A 24,700-nucleotide genomic window follows, 5' to 3' on the forward strand; every position below is an offset into this window, starting at 1 on the left:
TTGGAGGGGGTTAGGGAAGCCGGCATAATGGACTGAGACGGGGGCGCTGAGGAGGGCAGGAAGAAGTGGAGCAGGAGTTGGGGAAAGTGGTCAGGAAAAGGTGGAAGGAGGCAGAGAGGTGGCGGGGTGGTTCCTCCGCAGAGAGGAGGCCCCGCCCCACGCTGCCCCTGCCTTCAGCGCTGGTCAACCCCCGCAAGGTTCCCGGATGTGCTTGCCGGCCTCCATCTTGTGAGTCCGAAGGACCTGCGGCGTTTTGTGAAAACTCTGGAGTCAGGTCAGCAGAGGGAAGTCAGAAATGGGCGGTCCTCAAGGTAAGGGACGGGGAGGCCTTGGTCTGAGTGTCCCACGGCAAGTCAGCAGAGGCAGCTGCCTCCGGTAGGCAGAGACAAGAGTCCCAGGCCCTGCTGGGGATAAGAGGGAGGACTGAAGTGTCACATGTGCTTCAGAGCAGATGTGAGGCTGCCCCGACTGCCCCGTGGTAGTGTATGGGACGTGGCTGCCTCCTCACTACCTCCCTCTGCTCTCAGGGATGTGGAGGTTGCTCTGAGGTTTTGCCTCAGGCCGGCAGAGTGGTGGGGCCTGACCCTCTCTGAGAAGCGGTGAGAATGCTAATTAAATTCTCAGGGGACCATGCAGTCCGGAGCTGTGGGGCTCTCGGAGTCTGGCCAGCCCCGGCTGTCAGCCCTGGGAGGCCCAAGCCTCTGCTTGCAGTCTTTAGCCTGAGGTGCTCCTTCACTTCCTCTTACAGGCGCTCCAGGAACCAGGTGGTGACGAACTGGGTCTCAGTTGCACTTGCTAAAGCCAGCACAGCAGAGGAGGCCCAGGCAGTGCCAGGAGTCAAGGTGAGTGCACACCCTGATGGTGTACCAAGGGTCCTACCCCCACAAACAGAGCAGACCCGGCAGCACCCAGTCCTAACCACCTACTGTCAGTCCCGAAGCCTGGGGTTCTGCCTACCAGCTGTGCCCCGAGCTGCTTCCTCACATCCTCTTACAGGTTCCCAGGGAACAACCCCCCTAGGAAGACAGGAGACCTGTCAGGCCCTAGAGGACCACTTTAAGAGAAGGAGAGATGTAAGGCCGCCTTTGTCAGACCAATTATGTGTGCCTCTCTCAGCCGAGGTCACTCACACTGTCACTCTCTCCCTCAGGCGTGCTGGATCCCATCATCTCCGTTCCTGCTCACACGTTTACCTGCTGCTCCTGAACAACAGGCCTTATGCCTCTCTTTCCAAACCTTTCACACCTTGGCTTTGAGCAAGACTTACAGAACCCGACTGTGATAGAGGACTTGGTAGAGGCACAGGATTCCATAGATGAGGAAGAGGAGGATGCCTCCTCCTCTTCCTCTTTCCACTTTTTATTCCCCTCCTCTTCTTCGTCCTCATCCTCACTCTGTACTCTATTTCTGAGTGCTTCAGAAGATGAGGAGGTGCCTGTTGCTGGGATACCACCTCTTCCCCAGAGTCCTCCCGAGATTCCTCCGCAAGGTTCTCCTGAGATGTCTCCCCAGGGTGTTCCACAGAGTTCTCCCCAGAGTCATCTGCAGAATCATCCCCCGAGTCCTCTGCAGAATCCTCCCCAGAGTTCTCTGAACTCCTGCTCCTCCCCTTTCTTGTGGACCCCATTGGAGGAGGAGTCTAGCAGTGAAGAAGAGCAGGAAACACCTGTATGGCAGGCTTTCCCAGATAGTCAGTCCTTGAGCAGGTATGTGCTGGATGAAAAAGTGACTGAGTTGGTGCAGTTTTTTCTCCTCAAGTATCAAAAAAAGGAGCCTGTCACAAAGGCAGAGATGCTGACTACTGTCACCGAGGAATATAAGGACTATTTTCCTATGATCTTTGGGAAAGCCCATCAGTTCATAGAGCTAATTTTTGGCATTTCCCTGACTGATATGGACCCTGGGAACCACTGCTATTTCTTTGAAGACACATTAGACCTCACCTGTGAGGGAAGCCTGCTTGATGACCAGGGCATGCCGCAGAACTGTCTCCTGATTCTTATTCTCAGTACGATCTTCATAAAGGGCAACTGTGTCCCCGAGGAGGCCATCTGGGAAGTGTTGTGTGCAATAGGGGTGTATCCTGGGAGGGAGCACTTTATATATGGGGAGCCGAGAGAGCTCCTCACTAAAGATTGGGTGCAGAGAAAGTACCTGGAGTACCGGGAGGTGCCCAACAGTGCTCCTCCACATTACGAATTCTTGTGGGGTACAAGAGCCCATTCAGAAGTCAGCAAGAGAAAAGTCCTAGAGTTTTTGGACAAGCTATCCGCTACCATCCCTAATTCCTTTCCGTCCTGGCACACGGATGCTTTGAAAGATGTGGAAGGCAGAGCCCAGGCCATGACTGACACCGCAGATGATAGTACTGCCATGGCCAGTGCAAGCCCCAGTGTCGTGTCCTCCAACTTCTGTCCTGAGTGAAGTCTGAGGCACAGTCTTCCCTGTGTTTGAAGAGGGCAGTCTAGGTTCTAGGCAGCGGAGGGCCAGAGTGGAGCCAGAGGGACCACAGTGTTTTTTGTGTTCTTGTTTCATATGAGTGACTTAGAGTTTAACAGTTAGTGTGTCTGTGTGGGGGTGTATTTTACAAATGCTTCTCCTTCCAATAAAGGAGTTGGTCTTTGACTCAAATTCTAACATCTTTGAGTTGTAATCTTAGTTTATGATTATTATTTCCACTTGTGTTGCTGTTTGTCTGGTTTAAGAGAAAGAGTGATATTTCATAAGGAAAAAAGGGAAAACCTGTCTTATTCTGTGAACCGAAACAGTATATTGTGATGTTCGGTAAGAATTTTCTTTAAAACGTGAAATAACTCTGCAGTTAACTGGTGGAACAAAATAAAGTATGGTTGATATATTCGCATGACCTTATCCTGTTACTGTGTTGCGCTTCCAAATTAAAGATTCATACCTTGAATTGCTTGGCTTATTCAAGAAAGCAGCAGAAATTCAATCTTAATAAATAAAAGCCTCAGTGGCTATTTGCTAAACATTCTTTGAGCATTTACTTGTGGATGGTGCTCTTAGTAGTGGGGACACTATGAAAAGCGAGACTTATCTCTACCCATAAAATGGTAGAGTCTAGGAGAGAAGCCATGTCAGGAAGGTGGTAAGATATTCCCTATAATCTAAGGAACATCTTAAAAATACTGGGGAAGTGGGACTCCGGATGTGAACCTTCAAATGAGTTAAGGCAGTTTTGAGCTTTGGGAAACTGCAGTTGCTTCTGTGGGAGCTGATTGTCATGAAGCTGGGTGGTGGCAGGGGCCAGACTCTTAGAAGGTGAGAGAAAAGCCTGGAATGGAAAGCTACTTGAGCAGTTCCCTCTGGGTGAAGGATGAGGCAGAGAGGAGTCCCCACATGGGGAAGTAATGGGAGGTGTCCTGCAGCTCTCTAACTGGTGAGCTTTAACACAGTGCAAGAACTCGGTGATTGATACCCATCATCTGCAAGGATTTCCTGAGAAATAGGATGATAATCCCTTGAAGTGTTGCTCAGAAGCCCCTAGGCTGGCACTTATTTGCCTGGCCTGGGAGAGCCAGCTCCCACTCCATTGAAAGACATTTAATTAGGGTATTTTGAATGTAATGTGAGCAACCTGTAAGCAAGGACTAGATTATTAGTGAAGGATAAATAAAAATAGTGGTTTGGATGGATGAGCAGTGGGGAAGATGTGAAGGAGTTGGTCTGTGACTCAAATTCTAGCATCTTTGAGTTGCATTCCAGCTGAAGATGCCTTCCCTCTTGCAAATTATACAGTATAACCTTTCAGAAAAAAATGCACTGAGTTTTATTTATGAAATCAAAGTTTTGGTTAAGTTGGTTTTCCAAGACGCATTCACCTACATATTCTCTGAGATGTTTTGAATAAGAAAACTAAGAGCTGCATTTTGCCCAAAAGACTGTGGCAACCTTTGGTGTTATAATCATTGATAACAACTGCGATTTATTACAATTCCAATATATGCCAGGCACTGTGGCAGGCATTTTACTCACATTTACATGCATTCCTGCAATTCTACAAGACAGGGCTTATCAAACCCATTTTACAGATGAAGAACCCAAGGCTCATGATGCGTGATAAATTCCCAAGATTACGTGGCTGGACTGTGGCAAAGTTGCGACTTGAGCCCTGATCTGAATTCATTTAGGCCCACACTGTCCCCACCTAGCTTGAGGAAGGCCGTAGCCTGTTAATTCTTTTCACACTTCTTTTTTTCTTGAGACAGAGTCTCCCTTTGTCGCAAGGCGCCAGGCTGGAGTGCAGTGGTGTGAGCTCAGCTCACCGCAACCTCCCGCCTCCCGGGTTCAAGCAATGCTCCTGCCTCAGCCTCCCAAGTAGCTGGGACTACAGGTGCACACCACCACCCCCAGCTAATGTTTTTTTTTTTTTTTTTAAGTAGAGACGGGGTTTCACCATGTTGGCCAGGTTAATCTCTATCTCTTGACCTCGTGATCCACCCACCTCGGCCTCTGGGGTTTCACCACGTTAGTCAGGATGGTCTCGATCTCTTGACCTCGTGATCCACCCGCCTCGGCCTCCCAAACTGCTAGGATTACAGGCATGAGCCACGTGCCTGGCCCTTTTCACACTTCTTACTGTCTCTCAGGTGAAATAAATTTGAACTATGTGGCTAAGATATTAAGTTAGGCCTAAAGATGGAAGATAAAAATGGGAATAAAGTATAATTCAGGGAATATTATTGGCTTTCTATATCTGAAGTCCTCTTGTTCTGAGCCCTAGGTTTCTTGAGAGCTGGCTGTTCAGGTGCTGGCAGATTTGTCCATCCCCAGCATTTTTCAGATTACAGCCCCCCTCCGTTTCATCTTCCCTTTGTGCTTTCTTGTTTAGTCCTAGAGTTTTTTTTTTTAATCTTTCATTACATTTTAATTAAAGCCCAGAAAGGCAGTACAATTTGAGTGCCTCTGTTACAGTGTTTGAAGCTATGTAATAGGTGCTTTTGTTCAACTTCCAGAAAGAATGCATCTCCCTTTATTAGTCCTCAAGTTTTTAGCCAAGCTATCCAATACCATCCCTAGTTCCTTTCCATTCTGGTACATGGATGCTTTGAAAGATGTGGAAGACAGAGCCCAGGCCATAATTGACACCACAGATGATGCTACTGCCATCCCAGTGCAAGCTCCAGTGTTATGTCCTCCAACTTCTGTCCTGAGTGAAGTCTGAGGCAGATTCCCCCTCTGTGTTTGAAGAGGGCAGTCGAGGTTCTATGCAGCGGAGGGCCAGAGTGGAGCTGGAGGGACTACAGTCTTCTTTGTGTTCCTGTTTCATATGAGTGACTTAGATTTTAACGGCTTTGGATGGGGTGGGGGGATTTTTTACATGCTTCTCCTTTTGATTGGCTTAATTCACTTCAGAATCTTAGTTTATGAATATTCATCACACATATACTGCTGTTTATCTGGTTTAAGAGTAAGAATTTGATAATTTGCAAGGAAAAAATGAAACCCTTCTGTCTAATGATCTGAAACAGTGCAATGTGGTGTTGGGATTGGAATTTCCTTTAAAATGTGAAAGGACTCATCATTTAAATAGTGGAACAAAATAAGGAATTGTTAATTTTTGACTTTCCTCATCCCCTTTATTCTGTTGTTCTTGAAAATTAAAGATATATATTTGGGTTTGTTTGGCTTATTAAAGAATCAACAGAATTTAAATCTGAATAAATAAGAGCATCACCAACTCCTTTACCTGCTGAACATTATTTCAGCATTTGCTTGTGGAAGGCTCTGTTAGTAGTGGGGATATTAACAAAACAAGGTTTATTCCTACCCATAACATGGTAAAGTCTAGGTGCAGAAACCATATCAGGAAGGGTAAGATTTTCTCTACAATCTAAAGAATGAGTTAAAACAGTGGGGAGGTGAGACTCCTCTTGGAGCCTTCAAGTATGAAGGCCCTAAACTAAGGCAGTTTTGGGCTTCAGGAAACTGCAGGTGCTTCTGTGGGAGCTGATTGTTCAGAATCTGGGCGCGGTGGCTCACGCCTGTAATCCCAACACTTTGGGAGGCCGAGGCGGGTGAATAACGAGGTCAAGAGATCGAGACCATCCTGGTCAACATGGTGAAACCCCGTCTCTACTAAAAATACAAAACAATTAGCTGGGCATAGTGGTGCGTGCCTGTAATCCCAGCTACTCGGGAGGCTGAGGCAGGAGAATTGCCTGAACCCAGGAGGCGGAGGTAGCGGTGAGCCAAGATCGCGCCATTGCACTCCAGCCTGGGTAACAAGAGCGAAACTCCGTCTCAAAAAAAAAAAAAGAATCTGGGTGGTGGCAGGGCTCATACTCTCTGAAGGTGAGAGAAAAGCCTGGAATGGAAAATTGCTCTGAGCAGGTCCCTCTGGGTGAAGGATGAGGCAGAGAGGAGTCTCCACATGGGGAAGTAACAGAAGGTGTCTTGCAGCTCTTGTACTGGTGCACTTGAACACAGTGCAAGGACTAGGTGATTGGTCCCCATCATCTGCAAGGGTTTCCTGAGCAACATGGTGATAATTCCTTGAAGTGGTGCCCAGAAGCCTCTAGGCTGGAACTCATTTGCCTGGCCAGGGAGAGCCAGAGCCCATTCCATTGACGGGACTTTTAATTGGGTTATGTTGAATGTAATATGGGAACTGTAAACAAGGGCTAGGTTTTTAGTGAAGCATAAATAGAAATAGTGGTTTGGATGGATGAGCAATGGGGAAGGTGAAAAGGAGTTTGTCCGTCACTCAAAATCTGTGATGTTTCAGTTGCATTCCAGCTACAAAAGTCTTACCTTACCCAAAGTATACAATATATCCTTTCGGAAACACAATGTACTGAGTTTTATTTAGGAAGCTGAATTATTGGTTGAGTACTTATTCTGTGATGTATTCAGCTACATATTTTCCCAGATTTTTGAATCATAAAAATAAGAGCTGAATTTTTAAATAAAGGTAGCAGCAGCCTCTGGGGTTATAATCATATTTGATTACAACTACCATTCATTACGATCCAAAGTATGTCAGACACTGTGCCACATGCTTTACTCACGTTATATATGTTCCAGCACTTCTACAAGACAGGACTTACCAAGCCTATTTTACATAGGGGAACCTGAGGCTCACAGTGTTTGATAATTTCCCCAAGATTGCATGGCTAGAATGTGGCAGGGCTGGTACTTGAACCCTGGTATGAATTCATCTAGGTCCATCCTGTTCCCACTGCTCCCCAGCCTGAGGGAGGCCTTCTGCCTCTTACGTCAGTTCTCTTCACTATTCTTAATATCTTTGCGGTGACCTAAAGATAGCCACATGGCTAAGATATTAGGTTCAGCCTCAAGAAGGAAGGTGACAATAAAAACGAAATACAATTCAGGAATTGTTGTGGCCTTTCTTTACTTAAATTCCTCCTGTCATGAACCCTAGATTTCCTCAGAGCTGCCTCTCTCCAGGGGTCAGCAGTTTTGTTCAGTCCCAGCTCTTTCCCACATTATAGGACCCTCCTTTTGACCTTCTCTGCATGCGCTCTTACCTAAATCTGGAACGTGGCCTGCTGATCAGCTTGTCACTAAGGTTTCTTCTTGTGAAGACTGGGCCCAGCTCCCAGGGTAGTAGCCTGGAGTCAACTGCCCTTCCCCTGACAGAAGCCATTCCTACTCCCTGCAGAAGTTCCCTGACTGTTTAATCCCTCACCCTGGATCCTCTATGATACCAACAGCTTTTTGATGTAAATGTGCATTTTGGACAGGGATGTTTCAGTACCTACCATGGGCATCTTCAACACACCCTCAAAGCATAGCCACATAAGCTGGTGAGTAGAATCTTATTTGCCACATAATATACTGGTTTTAGGGATGTAATGCTGAAGTCAGAAACAGAGTTTTTGAAATCATCGTGCTATTTGATATTAGGAGTAGGACTGTAAAAAGATTTATGTGAAACAGGCCACTGAACACATACAAAGATGAATGAGTTCTCATAGGTGATCCAAAACCAAAGCTTCCCTCAAAAACTTTGTAGGTGAGAAAAGACTATAGAAATCACTTTGTAAATAAACAACCACAAGAAGCCAAATTTCTTTTTTTCTCCTTTTTTTTTTTGAGGCGGAGTTTTGCTCTTGTTGCCCAGGCTGGAGTGCAATGGCGTGATCCCCACTCACCGCAACCTCCTCTTCCTGGGTTCAAGTGATTCTCCTGTATCAGCCTCCTGAGTAGCTGGGATTACAGGCATGTGCCACAGTGCCCAGAGATGGGGTTTTTCCATGTTTATCAGGCTGGCTTTTAACTTTCAACTTCAGGTGATCTGCCTGCCTCGGCCTCCCAAAATGCTGGGATTACAAGTATGAGCCACCGTGCCTGGCCAACAAGCCAAATTTCTAAAAAACAAAACACACAAAATTCTGAAGTCCACCTATGATATGAACAAGGGTTCCTTGGTGGACATGCTAGGTGTGATTTAAAAAGAAAGCAATAGTTATCCATCCTTCCGGTGTCTCTTGTCTGTGTTCCTGCACCGCAGGAAAATCCTGATTTGCAGTGTGTCACAGACACCTGTACAACTGTAGGAGGCCAGGCTCAGTGGCTAACGCCTGTAATCCCAGCACTTTGGGAGGCTGAGGCAGGCGGATCACCTGAGGTTGGAAGTTTGAGACCTGTACAACTCAGGAATGTTCAGTCATTGGAAGGTAGCAGAAGTTCACAGGGTAAGATATATACTGTACATCAAAAGGAATGAGAACATTCTCAACCTTAAGATACTTTACAGGTTATTAAAATGGCAGTGCAGAAAAGTGCTATTGAGGGAAAAAGGTGGAGCCCTCCCTGCCAAGAGTTAAATAATTGTTTTAAAACTAGATGTAATACTGTATTTGAAACCGCAGTTTCTTATAGGATCCAAAAACAGTTGGAAGATATCAAGGCAATGTTTGCCTTTCCAGAAACGATTCCAAGAAATGAAGGGACTTATTGCCATAAATGTCAATAGTTGCTTGTAACTGAGCACTGTAATAGTTTCTGGGTAACAGTGCAAGTGCCCATTTCTATCTCTTCTACCTCTCTTTCCTGGCTGCATATTTGTAGTTAGGCCGAAGCCAGGGCAAAATTCCCATGCTTTCTTTTCATTTCAGCAGCTACCATGTTGTGATGTGCAGCTAAAAGATGAAAGCAGCTTCAGTTCCTGAATCACGTGAGAGCCGAGACTCGTTGTGCATTTGTTTATTATCCCATAACAAAATGCCACCGACTGGGTGGCTTAAACAATAGAAACTTATTTTCTCATCTTTCTGGAGGCTGAAAATCCAAGATCAAGTTGTTGGCTGATTTGATTTAGTCTGTGGCTTTGTTCTATGGTTTGTAGACGGCTTCCTTCTGACTGAATTCTTACGTGGTTGTTTCTTGGTGTGAGTGTCTGTGTCCTAATTTCTAATTCTTATAATGGCATCAGTCATATTGAATAAGGTCCTACACATATGACCTTACTTTACCTTGATTGCCTCTTCAAAGGTTCCATCTCCAAATACAGTGATGTTCTGCAGTACTGTATGAATTTAGGGGGAGGGGCACAATTCAGTCCATAACACCTTGCCAACTCGAATCAGAATTTATGTGCGTAAAAATAACCTTGCTGTGTAAAGCCATTGAAATTTCAGGGATATTTTTTTCCGTTCCTTCAGATTTCTGTTGCTTTATCTGACTACTGCACTGCTCCTACTCCTGTTCTTAGGCTTACTTTAATATTTTACTTAAAAGAAGATAGTACATGTATTCTTCTTGCAAAAAAAATTCTAAAAATACAACTCACAATTTTCCCCTTTACAAAGTTCCTCTAAAATTCAGCCTTCTACTCAGAAGTTAAAACCTGACTTCAGGCTTTTATAAACATAGATCTGCATACACACACACACACACACACACACACACACACTATACATCTATACATGGGAAATAATATAGTATAGATCTGCCACTCGCCTGTACCACTATTCTAAGTTCATCTGCATCCTCTCCAAAATCCTATGTCAATATCAAAATGTGGCATTATTTGGAGATAGGATCATTTTAGAGGCAAACAAGTTAACATGAGGTTATGGATGTGGGCCTTAATCTGATATGACTGGAGTCCTTATAAAAAGGAGAATTTTGGACACAAAGATATGTATCCCGATAGGATAATGTGAACAGACATGGGGTGAAGACAGCTATCTACAAGACAAGGAAAGAAGCCGGGAAAACATCCTTCCCTCATAGCCCTCAGAGGGAACCAACCTTGTATACACCTTGCTCTTGGTCTACCAGAATCCAAAACTGTGAGACAAGAAATTTCTGTTTCTATCACCCAGCTTGTGGCACTGCTATGGCATCCTAACAAACCAAACTACTCACTTATTACAATGGATGCAGAAGCTTTCCATGAAAACACATATAGATTTGTATTGCTTTTGTAATTACTCCCTAGAATTATAATTTATTTCAGTGAAGTAACAAGTTGAACAAATCTTCTCCTGATGAACATGTGTTTGTTTCTCCCTTGTGGCTGTAATTAATAGAACTACAGTCAACAACTGTGAACACAAATTATTGGGCACATGCATGCAATTTCTTATAGGAAAGGCATATGAATGTGGAAAGTGAGTCAAAGTAAACAGGACATGAATATTTCATATTTTTTAACATGTTGCTGACTTATTTCCCAAAATGTTTCAGCGATTCGTTTCCTCTAAAATAAATGTATATGAATACCTTATATTTTTACACACATATTTTATCATCTTTTAAATTTTTGTCAGACTTATGAGTGCAGTCTTTAGGTGACCTTGGGTTTGGTCACCAAACTATTTTAGATGCAGCACCTAAAGTACCAACCATCTATGAAAAAAAGAGATAAGTTGAATTTCATTAAAACTTACCAATTCTATTCTGCAACACACACATTGCTAGGAGAATGAAAAGCAAGCCAGAAACAGTTATAAAAGATTTGTGAAACTAGTATCTGACAAAAGACATGCATTAAAATATACACAAAACTCTTAAGATCAACTGTAAGAAAACAAAAAATCTGATTTAAAATGGGCAAAAAAAATCTGAACAGGCACCTCAGCAAAGAATATATATGAATGACAATTAAACACGCGAGAAGATTTTTAATATTATATGTCATTAGGAAATTGCGAATTAGAACAACTAGGAGATAGCACTAGATACCCATGAGAATGGCTGAAATCCACAACACTGAAATAGCAAATATTGACAAGTATGTGGAGCAACGGGAACTCTCAGTCATTGTTAGTTGTATCACATAGAGGAATCTTGAAAGCAGATATATTTCTGAAAACAGAAAATATACAAATGGAGCATAATTTATGATTCCACCTGTATTCTGGAACAGGTAACTGTGGATACAATGAAAAGTTCAGTGGTTTCTGGGCCCTCAGAGCGGGTGGGATTTGGAAGGGCATATATGAATAAGTGAAGCACACAGATTTGAGACGGTGAAACAATTCTGTATGTTACTGTAATGCTGAATGCTTGTTACACATTTGCCTTAAGCAACAGCACGCACCACACTAAAACTGAGTCTTGATGTAAACTGTGGACTTTTGTTAATGATGTAGTAGTGTCAGGTCAATCAGTTGGAGTAAGTGTGCAACATTATTACAAAATGTAAATAGGAGTGTGTGTGTGCACAGGCACAGGGGGTGGGTTAGTGGAGATATGTGGGAACTCTGTATTTTTTATTAAGTTTGCTCTCTGCATTTTCCAATCAGCAATACTCTCAACATTCTGTTAATTTTAAAAAGACGCAAATGATTTGAACAGACGCTTCACAAAAGAGAATACACCAATTGCTAAGAGGCATGTGAAAAGATGATCAACGTCATTTGTCATTAGAGAAATGCAAATGAAAACCAGAAAATATTCCACTACACACTTATTAGAATGACTTAAATCCAAAAATCTAAAAATATCAAATGTAACAGGGGTATTTATTAGAACAACAGGCATTCCCATTCCTTGCTAATTAAAATGAAAAATGATACACCCACTCTTTGAGAAGTGAGTATTGTATGAGCCTATTCATATGACATTCTGGGGAAGTTACAACTCTAGGAACTATTAATAAAAACAGAGCATAGTTGCTAGGGGCTTGGGAGAAGTACAGAGATTGACTTCACAGGAGATACACAGGGGAATTTTAGACTGATGAAACTGGTCAATGATACAGGACTCCATGCATTTGTTACAATGCTTATAACTTTACATAATAAATATGATATATGTAAGCTTTGAAAATTAACCATGGTTTGGGATTTTTAAAAAGTTATTGGCTACTGAAAAGACAATGGATTTTACAGTGATGATAAAACAAGAAAGCAACAGTAAGGAAGCTGTTGCCATAGTCTAGGGAAGAGATGCTCTTAGTTTCACCCAAAGCAGTAGTAACAGAGATTTACTGAAATAGATGGATTTGGAATGAACTTTAGTGGTTGAGAGAACAGAGATGCTATTGCACTGGATGGGGATTAAGAGAAAGAAATAGAGGCATCAAGCACATACACACACACACGCGCGTGCGCACGTGCACACAAATCTTGCCACCTTTTCTATTAGCAAAAGCAAAATTGAACCGTGATTTGGTTCAGTTTATTGTTAGAATTTATGTCTATTTTATAACCTCTCTGATACACACATAATTGCTACTTCTTCCTTAAAATCTGGGAATGTCCTCATTCATGGCAACTATGGTACAACTTCACTGGCAGTGGCAGCATGTTCACTGAAGGCTGAAACTAAAGTGAGAAAAAGGAACTGAAGATGAGTCATGTTTGGAGAAAGGTTGTCTTCACTCCTTTTAAAAGGTCCCTGACACTGTCCCACTGATTCAATTCCAAGAGCATTAGTCCCTCTCTCTTCTGGACAGGAAGAGAGACATTTACTTCCAATGTCAGGAGGTCAAAAGATAGATTGTCATTTTCTTTTCACTTCCATAAGAAGTGCTCCCTTTTTGGGACCTCAGAAGAACAACTCCATGAGGATAATTACCAAGGACATGGGAGCCAGAGCTGGAAATAAGCCACCAGCTGCCTCCCAGTCTTGGAGAAAGCTTCGTTGTCTGTGGATTTCCACCTTGAACACTGAGGTTCGATACACCATTTCTGGCTATGAGCAGGGGCCATCTGCCCCTGGGACACTGAGCCAAAGCTGAAGAAGGACGTCAGCTCATCAACAGCTGAGTTGATTCTGGCCATAGTGGATAAACAGAACCCCAAGCGTCAGTAAAATCTCTGGCTCAGCCACAGGTCAACCTCTTTTGGAGTCTCAGGGCTCCTGAATCTTTCTGAGGGTCCTGTTAAGAGTAAGAGAAGCAGAAATTCCTTTCATGTGGATCGCCAATCCATGTGTAGAGGGAGACAGGCCTCTACTCCAATCACATTTGGGCAACCTGGCACTGGATTTAAGTTGACAAAGTGTTTGTGGACCTGGTCAGGTTTCTGTCATCAACACAATATAGCCCGTTCATGATTTTCTGGAAAAGAACTACTCACGTTCTATTTCTTAGATCCCCAGAGTTACAGAGGTCAGCAGAAAGACTGGTCAAATAGGAGGGGGAATAAATACATCATTGTCCCAGGTAGCCTTCCTCTAGCCACTGTTGAGTTTTAAGTCCTACTCTGAGAAAGCAACAGGATCATGAAAGTAGCAAGGCCTTCTATAGGCTGAGACAAGGGGCAGAAGGAGCAGCCATTTCCTCTCTTCCCCTTTGACTCATATTATCTTGCTTCCTTCTGTTACTGACATGACCAATGACCCCAGCCTCTTTCAATCCTTTCACCTCTATCCTTACTGATTCTGTAATATATTTTTACTGCTGACTCGCCAAAAAAGTAATCTAAACAGACACTTATTTATTATTCTGTATATGTCCGTGTATATTTGAAGATTTTTTGTAATCTAGTATTTTTTAAGTAGGCTTTGCATCTCCTAGTGATAGTTTTGTGTATGGTGTGAAGAAGGGTTCCACTTAAATTAGGATTTTTATATGGATACTCAGTTGTTCCACTGACACCTATTTCTGCAAGACTGTTCCACGTTCTAAGGCTGTGATTTTTTCTTATCAGTTAAGGGCATATTTAGGCTGGTTTTGTTGCTTTTGTTTTCTCAGGACTGTCCACTCAGTTCCATTGGCCTATGGACCAATTCCTGCATCTAAATCTCAAACTCTTCATTACATTAGCTGCTTTGTAATTCTTACTATCTGGTAGACTAATTACTCTTTTTCAAGGATGTGTTGACTGTGCTTGACCATTTGCATATCTTTATATTTAGAATCAGGTGATTCACACATGTCCAAAGCCATTTGGTTGTTTTGATTTGGGATTGCAATCAATCTATAGATTCTTTTTTCTGGAAGAACTAACATATTTAAAATATTGAAACTTCATACCTATGAATTTATTTTATTTTATATTTATGTAAGTCTTCATTAATATGTCTCAACAACATTTTACAATTTTCATCCGTAAAATTATTTTTGGTTAAGTATTTTTCTAAGATACTTGATACGGTAGTATGATAGGTTAAAAATTATATATTCTTTACTTTTATTTTCATACTCTCTCCCTGACAGAAAACAAAGTTGACATTCTTTGGAATACCGATCTGATATTAGCAAACTGATATATTATTGTATATTGAATAAATTATCTTTAGTTCTTTTTTTTTTTGAGACGGAGTTTAGCTCTTGTTACCCAGGCTGGCGCGCAATGGCGCAATCTCGGCTCACCGCAACCTTCGCCTCCCGGGTTCAGGCAATTCTCCTGCCTCAGCCTCCTGAGTAGATGGGATTACAGGCTTGAGCCACTGCGCCAGGCCCAAATTATCTTTAGTTCTTCTGGGTTCTTTTCACGCACAGTCAAAGCATCCATTAATCACATAAGCTTGTTTCCAACTGGCCAATCCCCATCCCTTCATTTATTTCTTTTTGCATTACTACCCTTGCTACTACCTCTACTATAAAAAGTAATAGAAATACTCATAGCAGACACTCTAGGTTAAGTCCCAAGTTCAAACTAGAAGCTTTCAACATTTAAAATATTTAAAAGATACATCTGCTATAGGTTTTTCATACATATCTTTTATCTAGATTGGTAACTTTTCATATTTAATAAACTTTATTTTAGAATAATTTTAGATTTACAAGAAAATTATGACAGTGTTCAAGAATATTCTTATATGCCCCATAATCTATTGCTTCTGTTATTAAGGTCTTACATTGGTAAGTTATCCTAAAACTAATAAACCAATATTGACACACAAACATCCACTGTTTATTAATAAACATACTTTACTGATATTTATTTCCTTGTAACAAAATTCTGTTTTCTGTCCCAGGATCCCCTGAGGATACTCCATTACATTTATTCATCATGCCTCTTTACATGCCCTTTGGCTGTGCCAATTCACTGACACTTTTCTTGATTTGGAAAACATTGACAGTTTAGAGGTATATCATCAGGTTGCCTTTGATTATGAATTATGTGATAATTTTGTTTTGATTTGATGTAGGTTTTGTTTCCTTGGACGATGAAGTGTCATTGTTATCATATACTGACAGCACATAGTAGCAACATAATTTATCACTGATGCTGTTAATTTCATTCCCATGGTGACATAGTGTTTTACAGTTTTCTTCGGGGTAAAGTCATATGATTTTTTTTCCCCCCTGTATCATACTGTCATATTGGGAAGGACGGGAAGACCCAGGACCAACCAGTAGTCAGATGAGACCTCTGAGGGAAAACTGCAGAGATTCACTGCCCATGAAGAGGAGGATCCACAGAAACCAGCTTCCCACCTGCTGTCATCCCTGGGAGGCCCTGGGGCTGGTGGCCCACTGTGATGTCCCCTGACATCTTAGTGGGCAGAAAGAGGAGAGGGCTGTGCTCAGGTGACTTTCATTTCAGATCACGAAGGGGGAAGGGACGCAGGACCTTCCAGGCATCCCCAGGATGATACAGAGGAAGAACCGGCGAGGTATCCCACCCCAGACACAGAAGGACCCACAATAACCAGCCCTTGTTTTCACCCCTAGGAGGCCTTGGTCAGGACCATTAGGGAGAGATGCTAGCGTGATTCATTTCCTCTTGGGGGTTTCATGGAAATAGGAACCTGGATCTGAGGCACAGTCTCTGGAGAGGAGGGCGACAGAGTGGAGGCCCTGTCAGGAATAATATGCTAAAGAAGACTGAGGGGCCTTCCCACCGCATTTCAGACGGAGGGCAGTGGAGCCCTGCCTGGGGCCTGGGAGGCCCTATCCCACTGTGGTTGGATGTGTTGCTACCTCTCTTGCACCCTGCAGGTCTCAGGGATGGGAGGGGCTTATTTGGAGGTGAAAGACTCCGACCCACAGAGTCAGTGAGTCCAGGCGCAGCCCCTCGGGAAGGCTGGAAGGGAACACCCAAGGCTGGTAGTGTCCCTCCACTGTCCCTGTACCTGCTGCCAGCTCCGGAGGACCCCATCAGGGTCCCCAGATGTACAACTTTCTGACTTCCATTTTGGGAGTAAGCAAAAAGGACAGGTTTTCTCGGAGGAGGGCAGTTTCAGTTAAGCAGAGGGAGAAGCCCCAGGGCTGGCCACTGAATAAAAAGAGAACTTTGTTGACAGACGGTAACCTCCCAACACAGAGGGGAGTCACAGGCTGCACCTAGCCACACTCCCTGCTGTCAGCCCTGGAAAAAGGTGGGCTATGAGTGTGAAGGACTGCGGAGGTGGGAGGGAAGAGGTTGGTAAGGTTTAGGGAGTAAGCAAGGAGGCTTGCAGCGCATCCGAGAAATGGGAAGGAAGACGTGAAAAACAGGAGGAGGGGTGGGGGATGAAAACGAGGCTGAGAAGGGGTGGGGCTGTTCCTCCGCAGAGAGGAGGCCACACCCCACGCTGCCCCTGCCGTCAAGCCTGGTCAACCCCCGCAGGGTTCCCGGATGTGCTTTCCCAGCCTCCATCTTCTAAGTCTTGGAAGGCATTTTGTGAGGAGGCGCGATCTAGGTCAGCCGAGGGAAGTCTTAGATCCAACCAGTTCTCAAGGTAAGGGCCCCGAGGGAGAACTGAGGGACCTACCACCACAAAGAGAAAAACCCCCGGCCCGCCCTACCCCTGCTTTGGGACTTGGAGGTCACAGAGGGTAAGAGAGCAACCGAGGGCTGAGGTACAGGAATACGACAACCGAGGGCTGAGGGACTGGTCCTCCTGACGGGAATAGGGCAACCGAGGGTGAGGGACGGGTCCTCCTGATGGGAATAGGACAACCGAGGGCTGAGGGACGGGTCCTCCTGACGGGAATACGGCAACGAAGGGCGGAGGGACAGGAATACGGCAACCGGGGGCTGAAGGACGGGTCCTCCTGACGGGAATACGGTAACCGAGGGCTCAGGGATGGGTCCTCCTGACGGGAATAGGGCAAACGAGGGCTGAGATATTCGTCTTCCTGAAAGAAGTATGGCAGCCGTGGGCTGAGGGACTCGTCCCCACCAGAGCAATTTTCCTGCCAAGGCTGATAAGAGGGGCAGGGTTGGAATCTGTCCTCTGAGGTGGGGGTTCCCTTAGTCCTCAAAGTGTCCCTATTTATTCCCTACGGGGCCGGCACCTCCTCCCTTTTTTGGTCGTGGGGATGCGTCGCTCAGCTCGCGGCAGCCATTTTCCTGCCAAGGCTGATACGAGGGGCAGGATTGGAATCAGTCCTCTGAGGTGGGGGTTCCCTCAGTCCTCCTCAAAGTCTTACTGTTTATTCCCTACAGGGCCGGCACCTCCTCCCTTCAGTCGTGGGGATGCGTCGCTCAGCTCTCGGCAGCCATTTTCCTGCCAAGGCTGATATGAGGGTCAGGGTGGGAATCTGTAAGCAGTAACTAAAAGTGTCTGTCTTTGTCTAAAACTAGAAAAGACAGGCGCACCACACCGAGGGCCTAGGAGTCTTCTGGCAACAGAGGAGGCTGAACCGGGGCTGCAGCCAGGGAGGTGGCACTGGGCTTCCTGGGGAGCCCGTCACAGGCAGGGCCTATTCACGACGCAGGAAGGGCCAAGGTTGGCCTGCAGCCCTCCGCCAGGACCAGACGTCTGCAGGGGCTCCCCTGAAAGCCAGCAGGCAGTGCTGGTTCAGGTGAGTATCTTCCTCTGGTTTATTTTTTTAAATAAATCCTCTCTTTCCCGCCTTTTGCTACCCCCACCCTTTCAGATCCTGCCATCGGGGTGGGCGGCTAGGTGGCTCTGTAGGGAATAAATAAGGAGACTTTGAGGAGAACTGAGGGAACCCCCACCTCAGAGGACAGATTCCAACCCTACCCCTCATATCAGCCTTAGCGGGAAATGTCTGCCGAGAGCTGAGCCACGCATCCCCAGGACCGAAGAAGGGAGGAGGTACCAGCCCTGTAGGGAATAAATAGGAAGACTTTGAGGAGGACTGAGGGAACCCTCTCAGAGGACAGATTCCCACCCTGCTCCCCGTATCAGCCCTGGCAGAGCTCCCCAGTTGGCTCAAGCTCAGCCGCAGCCCCCTCATTTCTGAGTGAAGGGTATCAGGGACGGGGAGGCCTTGGTCTGAGGGTCCCACGGCAAGTCAGCAGAGGCAGCTGCCTCCGGTTGGCAGAGGGAAGATTCCCAGGCCTGCTGGGGATAAGAGGGAGGACTGAAGTGTCATATGTGCTTCAGAGCAGATGTGAGGCTGCCCCGACTGTCCCCGTGGTAGAGTATGGGATGTGGCTGCCTCCTCACTACCTCCCTCTGCTCTCAGGGATGTGGAGGTTGCCCTGAGGTTTTTGCCTCAGGCCGGCAGAGTGGTAGGAGATGTGGCCTGGTTTGAGAAAATGTGACAACGCTAATAGAATTGTCAGTGGGCCACAAACCCCAGAACTGTGGGGCTCCGGATGTCTCGGCAGCCCCAGCTGCAATCTTTAGCCAGAGGGGCTCTGTTGCTGCTGCTGCTCCTTTTTTTTTTTGTTTTGGGAGACGTTTGTGTCTTGTCACCCAGGCTGGCATGCAGGGGTATGGTTTCAGCTCACTGCAACCTCCACCTCCTGGGTTCAAGTGATTGTCCTGCTTCTGCCTCCCAGGTAGCTGGGATTACAGGTGCCCACCATCATGCCTGGCTGATTTTTGTATTTTCAGTAAGACAGAAATACATGTTGTCCAGGCTGCTCTCAATCTTCTGACCTTAGGTTGTCCACCCGCCTTGGCCTCCCAAAGTGCTGGGATTACAGGCATGAGCCAGAGTGCTCAGCCCTCTCTCACTTCTTCTTGCAGGGGATCCAGGAACCAGGAGTTGAAGACCAGGGTCTGAGTTCCACTTCTAAACTCAGCACAGCAGAGGAGGCCCAGGCAAAGCTAGGAGTCAAGGTGAGTGCACACCCTGACAGTGTACCAAGGGCCCTACTCCCACAAACAGAGCAGACATGGCAGCACCCAGTCCTAACCACCTACTGCCATTCCTGGTGCCCCAAGCTCTGCCAGCCAACTGTGCCCTGAGGTGCTTTCTCACATTCTCCTACAGGTTCCCACAGAGCAAACGCCCTAGGAAGACAGGCGATCTGTGAGGCCTAGAGTACCATCTTAAGAGAAGGAGAGTTGTAAGGCAGCCTTTGTCAGAGCCATCATGGGTGAGTTGCTCAGCTGAGACCGCTCACACGGTCCCTATCTCCCTCAGGCCTGTGGGACCCCATCATTCCCATTTGTGCTCAGTCACACGTTTACCTGCTGCTCCTGAACAATATTCATCATGCCTCTCTTTCCAAACCTTTCATGCCCCAGCTTTGAGCAAGACTTCCAGAGCCCAATTTTAATACTGGAGTTGGTAGATTCACAGGATCCCAGAGACGAGGAACAGGAGGAAACCTCCTCCATTTATCTTCGTCTTTCTACTTTTTATTCTCCTCCTCTTCCTCCTTCTCCTCCTCCTCATCTTCTTCCTTCTCCTCATTCTAATTTTTTTCTCTGATTTTGGATGTTCAAGCAGACGAGGAGATGCCTGCTGCTGGGATGCCGAGTCTTCTCCAGAGTTCTCCTGAGAATCCTCAGAGTGCACCCGAGGGGCCTGACCAGTCTCCTCTCCAGAGTCCTGTGAGCGCCTTCATCTCCTTCACTTCATTGAGTCTTCAGAGTCCTCCTGAGAGTCCTCAGAGTTCACCTGAGGGGCCTGTACAGTCTCCTCTCCTGAGTCCTGTGAGCTCCTCCTCCACTTCACTGAGTCTTCCCCTGAGTTCCCCTGAGGATCCCCAGAGTCCTGTGAGCGCCTTCATCTCCTCCACTTCATTGAGTCTTCAGAGTCCTCCTCAGAGTCCACCTGAGGGTCCTGTACAGTCTCCTCTCCTGAATCCTGTGAGCTCCTCTTCCACTTCACTGAGTCTTCCCCTGAGTTCCCCTGAGTATCCCCAGAGTCCTCCTGAGGGGCCTGCCCAGTCTCCTCTCCAGAGTGCTCTGAGCCCCTTCGTTGCTTCCATTTCATTGAATCTTTCCCAGAGTTTCCCTGAGGGTCCTCAGAGTCCTTCTGAGGGGCCTGCCCAGCCTGCTTTCCAAAGTTCTGTGTGGTCCTTCTCCTCCACTTCACTGAGTCTTCTCCAGAGCTTCCCTGAGAGTCCTCAGAGTCCTCCTGAGGGGCCTGCCCAGTCTATTTTCCAGAGTTTTGTATGCTCCTTCTCCACTTCACTGAGTCTTCTCCAGAGTTTCCCTGAGAGTCATCGGAGTTCTCCTGAGGGGCCTGTGCAGTCTCCTCCCCAGAGTTCTGTGAGCTCCTCCTCCTCCAGTTCATTGAGTCTTCTCCAGAGTTTTCCCAAGAGCCCTCAGAGTCCTCCTGAGGGGCCTGCACAGTCTCCTCTCCTGAGTCCTGTGAGCTGCTCCTCCACTTCACTGAGTCTTCCCCACAGTTTCCCTGAGAGTCCCCGGATTCCTCCTGAGGGGCTTTCCCAATCTCCTCTCCAGAGTCCTGTGAGCTCATTCTCCTCCTCCTCCCCCTCCTCCCTCTCCTCCCCCGCCTTCCTCTCTTCCTCCTCCTCCCCCTCTTCCTCCTCCTCCCCCTCCTCCTCCTACCCCTCCTCCTCCTCCCCCTCCTTATTCTCCCCCTCTACCTACTCCTCCTCCTCCTCCAGTTCATTGAGATTTCTCCAGAGTTCTTCTGAGAGTCCTCAGAGTCCTCCTGAGGGGCCTGCGCAGTCTCCTCTCCTGAGTCCTGTGAGCTCCTCCTCCACTTCACTATGTCTTCCCCCAAGTTCCCTTGAGAGTCCTCAGTGTCCTCCTGAGTGGCCTGCGCAATCTCCTCTCCTGAGTTTTGTGAGCTCCTCCTCCTCAATTTCACTGCGTCTTCCACTGAGTTCCCCTGAGAGTCCTCCTGAGGGGCCTGCCGAGTTTGCTCTCCCGAGCTTTGAGTCCTTCTTCTCCTCCACTTCACTGAATCTTCTCCAGAGTTTCCCTGAGAGTCCTCCTGAGTGGCCTTCCCAGTCTCCTCTCCAGAGTCCTGTGAGCTCCTCCTCTACTTCACTGAGTCTTCCCCAGAGTTTCCCTGAGAGTCCTCAGAGTCCTTCTGAGGGCCCTGCCCAGTCTCCTCCCCAGGGTCCTGTGAGCTCCTTCTCCTCCCTCTCTTACAGTCCCCTGTGTCTTCTCCAGAGTTCCACTGAGAGTCCTCAGAATCCTTCTGAGGGGCCAGCCCAGTCTGCTCTCCAGAGTTTTGTGCGCTCCTTCTTCTCTGACTGTTTGAGTCTTCTCGAGAGTTCCCCTGAGTGTCCCCAGAGTCCTCCTGAGGGCCCTTCCCAGTCTGCTCTCCAGGGTCCTGTGACCTCCTCCTCCTTCAGTCCATTGAGTTTTCCCCCGAGTTCCCCTGAGTGTCCCCAGAGTCCTCCTGAGGGCCCTTCTCAGTCTGCTCTCCAGGGTCCTGTGACCTCCTTCTCCTTCAGTCCATTGAGTTTTCCCCCGAGTTCCCCTGTGTGTCCCCATTGTCCTGAGGGCTCCTCCCAGTCTGCCCTCCAGGGTCCTGTGACCTCCTTCTCCTTTGGTCCATTGAGTCTTACCCCGAGTTCCCCTGAGTGTCCTCAGAATCCTGAGGGGCCTGCCCAGTCTGCTCTCCAGAGTTTTGTGCGCTCCTTCTTCTCTTACTTTTTGAGTCTTCTCGAGAGTTCCCCTGAGTGTCCCCAGATTCCTCCTGAGGACCCTTCCCAGTCTGCTCCCCAGGGTCCCATGAGCACCTTCTCCTCCTGTCCATTCCGTCTTCCCCTGAGTTCCACTGAGTGTCCCCAGAGTCCTCCTGAGGGGCCTTCCCAGTCTGCTCTCCAGGGTCCTGTGGGCTCATTCTACTCCTCCACTTTATGGAACCCATCCAGTGAAGAGTCCAGCAGCCCAGCAGATGAAGATACAAGAACCTCAGACACCTTACTAGACAGTGAGTCCTTGACAGATAATGAGTCCCTGACAGCCACTGAGCCCTTGTTTGCTCATACACTGGATGAAAAGGTGGATGAGTTGGTGCAGTTTCTTCTTCTCAAATATCAAGCGAAGGAGCCTGTCACAAAGGCAGAGATGCTGACGATTTTCGTCAACAGGTACAGGGGCTACTTTCCTATGATCTTCAGGAAAGCCCGTGAGTTCATAGAGATTCTTTTTGGCATTGCCCTGACAGAAGTGGGCCCCGACCACTCCTATGTCTTTGTAAATACATTAGACCTCACCTGTGAAGGGAGTCTGAGTGATGAGCAAGGCATGCCCCAGAACCGCCTCCTGACACTTATTCTGAGTATAATCTTCATAAAAGGCTCCTGTGCCTCTGAGGAGGTCATCTGGCATGTGCTGAATGGAATAGGGGTATGTGCTGGGAGGGAGCACTTCATCTTTGGGGAGCCCAGGGAGCTCCTCACTAAAGTTTGGGTACAGGAACATTACCTGGAGTACCGGGAGGTGCCCAACACTTCTCCTCCACGTTATGAATTTCTTTGGGGTCCCAGAGCCCATTCAGAAATCAGCAAGACAAAAGTAGTAGAGTTTTTGGCCATGCTAAACAATACCATCCCTCGTTCCTTTTCACCCTCGTACAAGGATGCTTTGAAACATCTAGAAGAGAGAGCCCAGGCCACAATTGACACCACAGATGACTCCACTGTCACAGACGGTGCAAGCTCCAATGTTTCCCAGCCCGTCTTCCCCTGAGCAAAGTCTAAGGCAGAATCTTCCTTTTGAGTGTGAACAGGGCAGGCGAGTTTCTATGCCATGGAGGGCCCGGGTGAAGCTGGCGAGAACACAGTGTTTGCGTTTCTGTTCCATATGGTAGTTTAGAGATTTACCTTTTTTACTTTGGGGTATTTTTCAAATGCTTTTCCTTTTAATAACAGGTTTAAATAGCTTCAGAAACTTAGTTTATGGAGTTTATGAATATTAGTCACACATGTACTGCTGTTTAAGTGGTTTAGGGGTAACGGTTTGATAGTTTGTAAAACACACACACACACACACACACACACACACACACACGATTGGGAAAACCTGCCTATCTGTGGTCTGTCACACGTTAATATGGTATTACTGTAGCAATTTTCTTTAAACTGTAAAAGAACTCTGGAGTTGAATAGTGGAACAAAACAAAGGATTGTTAATATTTGCATTTCCTCATACCCTTTAGTCTGTTGTTCTTGAAAATTAAAGATACGTACCTGGTTTTCTTGGCTTGTTTAATAAAGTAGCAGAGATTAAATGATAATAAATAAAAATATCACGGACTCCTTTATTTGACGAACATTATATCAGCATTTGCTCATGGAAGTTACGGTTAGTAGTGAAGTTACTATTAAAAGCAAGACTTACACCTACTCATAAAACGGTAGAGTATAGGTACAGAAGCCATATCGGGAACTTGGTAAGATTTTTCTCTTCAATCTAAAGAGTAAGTTTAAAAAGGAGTGGGGCGGTGAGACTCCAGTTGGAGCCTTCAAACAAAAAGGCCCTGAGCTAAGGCAGTTTTGGGCTTCGGGAAACTGCACTTGCTTCTGTGGGAGCTGATTTTTATGAAGCTGGGTGGTGGCGGGGCCCAGACTCTCAGAAGGTGAGAGAAAAGCCTGGAATGGAAAGCTACTTGAGCAGTTCCCTCTGGGTGAAGGATGAGGCAGAGAGGAGTCTCCACATGGGGAAATAATGGGAGGTGTCCTGCAGCTCTTGTGCACTTGAACACAGTACTTTTGTCCAGCCCCAGGACTTTCCCACGTTATAGCACTGTCCTTGCGATCTCCCGTGTGCTCTCGTGCAACTATGGAACCTGGCCTGCTGACTAACTTGTCACCGTGTTTCCCACTCTGAAGGCTGTACCCAGCTCTCAGTGCAAGACGCCATTGACATCTACCCTTCCCCTAACATAGACCACTCTTTGTCTCTGCAGAAGTTCCCTGACTGATCCATCCCTCTCCCTGGCTCCTCTGTGATAACAGACTTTGATGTGAATATACACTTTGAATCGTGACATTTCCATACATATGCTGGGCATCCTCACCACATTCTCAACATATTTCCAAATAGACTGCAGAGTAAAATCTAATTTGTCACACAATATACTTGTTTTAGGGATGTAAGCCTATGGTAGATATAGCCTATTTGAAATCATCCTATTATTTGATATTTGTAGTAGGGTTTTAATAAAATGCATTATTTGAAACAGGGCACTGAACCCAAATACAGATGAATGAGCTTTTGTAGGTGATCAAATGCCAATCTTTCC

At 46.3% G+C, this 24,700-nt stretch overlaps 2 protein-coding genes across 4 annotated transcripts in view; both read left to right on the top strand.

The window, feature by feature from the left end:
- LOC118150490 (uncharacterized) overlaps window positions 1-24,096 on the top strand; it is a 53,539-nt gene extending 29,443 nt beyond the window's left edge. Inside the window, exons 1-5 of one of the 2 annotated variants that reach the window (XM_078363888.1) lie at window positions 16,957-17,055; window positions 17,904-18,124; window positions 19,264-19,356; window positions 19,511-19,616; window positions 19,973-24,096. In XM_078363888.1, coding sequence (XP_078220014.1) covers window positions 19,613-19,616; window positions 19,973-23,145 — 3,177 coding nt within the window. In that variant the 5' untranslated portion in view covers window positions 16,957-17,055; window positions 17,904-18,124; window positions 19,264-19,356; window positions 19,511-19,612 and the 3' untranslated portion in view covers window positions 23,146-24,096. Of the gene's footprint in view, window positions 1-16,956; window positions 17,056-17,903; window positions 18,125-19,263; window positions 19,357-19,510; window positions 19,617-19,972 lie in introns of those variants that run through there. The other variant, XM_078363886.1, reaches the window with a different exon arrangement.
- Window positions 217-2,542, top strand: LOC100400527 (melanoma-associated antigen C3). 2 transcript variants are annotated; one of them, XM_008990697.6, is made up of 3 exons: window positions 217-311; window positions 749-842; window positions 1,151-2,542. In XM_008990697.6, exon 3 carries the CDS (start codon window positions 1,219-1,221, stop codon window positions 2,422-2,424), a length of 1,206 nt encoding a protein of 401 aa, XP_008988945.6. In that variant the 5' UTR covers window positions 217-311; window positions 749-842; window positions 1,151-1,218; the 3' UTR covers window positions 2,425-2,542. The 2 variants fall into 2 exon arrangements, with proteins under 2 accessions (XP_008988945.6, XP_017824634.5); XM_017969145.5 differs by having other exon boundaries at window positions 217-274.
- Window positions 24,097-24,700: the final 604 nt, after the last annotated feature.

This window comes from Callithrix jacchus, chromosome X (genome assembly GCF_049354715.1).
Source record: "Callithrix jacchus isolate 240 chromosome X, calJac240_pri, whole genome shotgun sequence".
Classification (NCBI taxonomy): Eukaryota; Metazoa; Chordata; class Mammalia; order Primates; family Cebidae; genus Callithrix; species Callithrix jacchus.